The sequence below is a fragment of the Diorhabda sublineata genome, chromosome 3 (genome assembly GCF_026230105.1).
Source record: "Diorhabda sublineata isolate icDioSubl1.1 chromosome 3, icDioSubl1.1, whole genome shotgun sequence".
Lineage (NCBI taxonomy): Eukaryota > Metazoa > Arthropoda > Insecta > Coleoptera > Chrysomelidae > Diorhabda > Diorhabda sublineata.
The window spans coordinates 3,329,259-3,335,020 of record NC_079476.1 but is presented as its reverse complement, the minus strand read 5'-3'; the positions used below and the strand labels follow the sequence as shown (position 1 = coordinate 3,335,020).

At 31.0% G+C, this 5,762-nt stretch overlaps 1 protein-coding gene across 1 annotated transcript; it reads left to right on the top strand.

Moving 5' to 3' along the window:
* The first annotated feature begins 4,417 nt into the window (after nucleotides 1–4,417).
* LOC130441480 (phosphatidylinositol-glycan biosynthesis class X protein-like) lies at nucleotides 4,418–5,584 on the top strand. Its single transcript, XM_056775185.1, has one exon. The coding sequence runs from the start codon at nucleotides 4,514–4,516 to the stop codon at nucleotides 5,228–5,230; it is 717 nt and encodes a 238-aa protein (XP_056631163.1). The 5' UTR covers nucleotides 4,418–4,513; the 3' UTR covers nucleotides 5,231–5,584.
* The last annotated feature ends 178 nt before the right edge of the window (nucleotides 5,585–5,762 follow it).

The following is a 5,762-nucleotide window of genomic DNA, read 5'->3' as shown; positions in this document are numbered from 1 at the left end:
GTAACGTTTTTATTTAAATCACTGAAAATACAAGTAAAAAAACATGTGTTAAGCCAAGTTTCCGCGTTAACGTCCTCGTTCCCGCGTTGGCGCCCACTTTTCTGAGGTGGCACCCTCGTTCCCGCGTTGAAAACATCGTTCCCGCGTTGACGGCCTCGTTCCTGCGTTGAACAGATTACGAAGTGTCATTCATAAACAAACACAAACGCTCGCGTTCAAGTTCGCGCTGCTGGATGACTAATTTTTATGTTCGACGCTCGCGTTCCAGCGCCTAGCCAAATGGAAACAAGTAACCAGGTCAGATGATCAGACATGCGCTTCAGCGATATCCAAAATCAACCGTTTTCTGATTATTTTTCTAGTGTGGCGTACCATGGTGTTATTTGTGTTTGAATTGTCGATGTCGTTTCCTTTTTAATTTTATCAAAACTTAGAGGCATAAAATTCCAGATAACTCTGCTACATGTGCTGATACTGGGTTTTACGTGCTCACCAAACATTATTTTGAAGAAAAAGTACAAAAATAACTAGGATAGAAACAACATTAACAAACCCAAAGAAGTAAAAAAGTCGTCGATCTCTCGGCACTAGAAAATATAGCGCATTATTCATGTTAACATTATGAAAAAATAATTAATAATTTGTAATTCGCTCGGAACAATCAATTTTCTATTTACACAGTGATTATTTAAATAAAAAAAAAGCTCGAAATAATCAAATCTCTATATACACAGTGATAGTTTCATTCAAAAAGCGCTCGAAACAATCAATTCTCTATACGCACAGTGATTATTTGTATCAAAAAAGCGCTCGGAACAATCAATTTTCTATTTACACAGTGATTATTTAAATAAAAAAAAAGCTCGAAATAATCAAATCTCTATATACACAGTGATAGTTTCATTCAAAAAGCGCTCGAAACAATCAATTCTCTATACGCACAGCGATTATTTGTATCAAAAAAGCGCTCGGAACAATCAATTTTCTATTTACACAGTGATTATTTAAATCAAAAAAAAGCTCAAAATAATCAAATCTCTATATACATAGTGATAATTTCATTCGAAAAGCGCTCGAAACAATCAATTCTCTATATGCACAGTGATTATTTGTATCAAAAAAGCGCTCGGAACAATCAATTTTCTTTTTACACAGTGATTATTTAAATAAAAAAAAAGCTCGAAATAATCAAATCTCTATATACACAGTGATAGTTTCATTCAAAAAGCGCTCGAAACAATCAATTCTCTATACGCACAGCGATTATTTGTATCAAAAAAGCGCTCGGAACAATCAATTTTCTATTTACACAGTGATTATTTAAATCAAAAAAAAGCTCAAAATAATCAAATCTCTATATACATAGTTATAATTTCATTCAAAAAGCGCTCGAAACAATCAATTCTCTATACGCACAGTGATTATTTGTATCAAAAAAGCGCTCGGAACAATCAATTTTCTATTTACACAGTGATTATTTAAATCAAAAAAAAGCTCAAAATAATCAAATCTCTATATACATAGTTATAATTTCATTCAAAAAGCGCTCGAAACAATCAATTCTCTATACGCACAGTGATTATTTGTATCAAAAAAGCGCTCGGAACAATCAATTTTCTATTTACACAGTGATTATTTAAATAAAAAAAAAGCTCGAAATAATCAAATCTCTATATACACAGTGATAGTTTCATTCAAAAAGCGCTCGAAACAATCAATTCTCTATACGCACAGCGATTATTTGTATCAAAAAAGCGCTCGGAACAATCAATTTTCTATTTACACAGTGATTATTTAAATCAAAAAAAAGCTCAAAATAATCAAATCTCTATATACATAGTGATAATTTCATTCGAAAAGCGCTCGAAACAATCAATTCTCTATACGCACAGTGATTATTTGTATCAAAAAAGCGCTCGGAACAATCAATTTTCTTTTTACACAGTGATTATTTAAATAAAAAAAAAGCTCGAAATAATCAAATCTCTATATACACAGTGATAGTTTCATTCAAAAAGCGCTCGAAACAATCAATTCTCTATACGCACAGCGATTATTTGTATCAAAAAAGCGCTCGGAACAATCAATTTTCTATTTACACAGTGATTATTTAAATCAAAAAAAAGCTCAAAATAATCAAATCTCTATATACATAGTTATAATTTCATTCAAAAAGCGCTCGAAACAATCAATTCTCTATACGCACAGTGATTATTTGTATCAAAAAAGCGCTCGGAACAATCAATTTTCTATTTACACAGTGATTATTTAAATCAAAAAAAAAGCTCAAAATAATCAAATCTCTATATACATAGTGATAATTTCATTCAAAAAGCGATCGAAACAATCAATTCTCTATATGCACAGTGATTATTTGTATCAAAAAAGCGCTCGGAACAATCAATTTTCTATTTAGACAGTGATTATTTAAATAAAAAAAGCTCGAAATAATCAAATCTCTATATACACAGTGATTATTTGTATCAAAAAAGCGCTCGGAACAATCAATTTTCTATTTACACAGTGATTATTTAAATAAAAAAAAAAGCTCGAAATAATCAAATCTCTATATACACAGTGATAATTTCATTCAAAAAGCGCTAGAAACAATCAATTCTCTATACGCACAGTGATTATTTGTATCAAAAAAGCGCTCGAAACAATCAATTTTCTATTTACATAGTGATTATTTAAATAAAAAAAGCGCTCGAAACAATTAGTTCCCTCTACACACAGTGAAGATTTCAATGAAAGAAGAGATCGAAATAATCAATTCCCTATACACACAGTGAAGATTTCAATCAAAAAGCGCTCGAAATAATCAATTCTCTATATACACAGTGATAATTTCAATCAAAAAGCGCTCGAAACAATCAATTCTCTACACACACAGTGATGATTTCAGTCAAAAAGCTCTTGAAATCAATTCCCTATACACACAGTGATGGTTTGAATTAATCAATTTTTTATACCCACGGTGAAGATTTCAATAAAAAAGCGCTTGAAACAATCAATTCTCTGTTTATACCTTGATTATTTTGATCAAAAAAGCGCTCGGACCCATCAATTCTCTATACGCATAGTGATGATGATCTAGATTTAAAAAACGGTGGGAACAATAAATTCTTTGTTTACACGGTGATGAGTTCAATCAAAACAGCGCTCGAAATAATCAATTCTCTATATACACAGTGATAATTTCAATCAAAAAGCGCTCGAAGCAATCAATTCTTACATACAGTGATAGATTTACGCCTACGCTTGTGAGGCCCAGTCCTAGGGCGGCAAAATGCCAGAATTTTTGAAAGGAAAAGAAGTAAAGACAATTCATTTCAAAAATTGGTTCAACTAGTTTTTATAAAAAATTTTCTATGGAATATACACTGAAAAACAGTTAACTTGACTCCAAAGGATAAATATTGAGCCAAGAAATTTTTCTTGGTTTGAGTAAATTATTTTTAGCTTTAGTATTTTTTTCTTTTTTTCAAAATAATTTTCTTGTTACAGGATTTTTTCCTTAATTTAAGTTAACAGCTTTTTCAGTGTATTATAATAGAAATCATTAATTTAATTCTCAATGTGTGGGTAAGAAAGTGATTTTTTAATAGATCAATTACAGTCTTTATTGAGTAATGTTCTTTGCTTCTTTGGTATGATCATATGCAGTTGAATTTGTAAAAAAATGAGTCGTCTTCTTTTCTAGTTCACAAAAACTATTCACTATATCCACACATCGTGAGCAGTTTTGGTGCAGCATACACATTTTTAAGCGTTAAGAGTCTTCCTCAATCTAGTTGATACCGCGAGATTGCAAAGAAAATTTCAACATATAGAAACTGAGATCCTAGTCAATATTTCGAATGTACTTTTAGATCCTTTGGATGCTTGTAGTAAGAAGTAAGTAATAATGCTCAAAATTTCCTTCGTTTTTTAATTAAAGATGAATAATTGTTTGAGAAAGTTTTATAAACAAAAATGGACAAAAAACAATTTTTAAATGCAATTTATCTGTCAATGAAGTAATACCTTTGGTTAACCTAGTGAAAAAATACAAGGAATTGCTTTCGAAGGAAGGAAGAATTTCATCATCATCGTCGAGTTCATCAACTAGAGAGTGCGAATCTTCAATCATCATTCTACCCTTTATAATATTGTAAAAATGTAAAGAATATGTAAAAGTTAGGTTCGGATCCTCCGTTTAATATTAAACTGACTAAACAGACCGCTGGTAACGTTTAAACTGAAGTTTGTCAGTAAGCACCATCTATAAAACGTGAAAAAATCGGTATCTTTAGCTTAAACTGACGTTTAAGGTTTCAGCTTCACTTGTGAAATTGGGCCTTGGTCTTGAACATAAATGCTAAGTCATTTACCCACATTCTAATTGGAAACTTTGAAGCAAATATGACAAAGGTTTATCCCGAATAAGAAGAGCCATCTAACCTCAAATAAACATTAAAGTTTTTGGAATGTTTTATATTAATATACATATCTACTACTAATAGTAATTAATATGTATTCCTTGGTAGTTTCGATATTCATAATTTGTATAAAAATATTGAAAGTGACGTGTGAATCATCAGATTGCTTAACGTTAAAAACTTCAATAACGCAAAAAATTGAACATGAAGGTTTTCATAGGGAAATTTGGTGGCTGTTGGAAACATCCGAACCTAGCACAGACGTTTGGTTAAATTCAGAATGTAAACTCATTCTTCGCTTAGATGTTACTAGTGGTATGTTTATAAATCCAGATGAAATTGGAGAATTGAGAAGAATGGGAGAATTGTGTGCACTTATAGTTGGCCAAATAGATATAGAAGCAGCTGCTCATGAAGCAAACGAACATGTGTTATATATATTTTTGAATAATTCAATGATTGATAAAATGCAAGTTTTTGTACCATTCCATCTTCGATATCAAAGAGCTCAAATTGCAGGTGATTATGGTAAAGTGGGTTTTCGAAATCCTAGTTTACTTACTAGGTGTCCCAAAGGCTTAAATCAAATTTGTAATAAAGGTCTCAAGGTTGAAGCTCCCTGTGATGAAAACAATAATGAATTATGTATATGGAGAAATGTTTCTTATTCTTCTTACTTTGATAATGTAGAACTGTTTGTTCCAGTAGGAGATTTAGACCATTATCCTCTAGTATCGATAGTTACTCTACTTTTAGGCTGTGCTGGTTGCATTTACATTTTAAGTGTGTTATCAAGCTCTCATTTATAAGAAAACTCTAGCAATTTCAAATAAGCAAGAAGTATAATAGCTTCTTACTTAAACGAGTAGCTGAAGAAGAGATTAACTGGTGGTATGAAATAACTAATGATGAACTATGTTATTTTTGAAGAAGTTATATAACATTATGATATAACTAAAGATCTAAAATACAATTTGCAACAAGACTTATAATTTTCTTCTTACTGGAGAAGTATTTTGAAGTAGAATCATCTATTGAATAAAGCCCAACAAAGTATAGACTTGTAAAATTGTATAATTTAAGAGCTTGAAATAAAAGTCTTAACACTTTAATCATCGTTCTTATTTTCAAAACAAATATCATTACAGTTAATGATCTTAATGAACATTTACAAAAACTCTTAGGGTACATTTCTAATGTAATTTGTGGGCGAAGTGGCACGCACTTTGATGTAAAATTAGGCCATTTCTAATGAGCTTTGCAAACAGTGCTTGCACATGCACCTTGGCATCAGTTTTTTGGGTCAAGTTTAATTGGGTCTTTTTTCAAATTAATATGGAT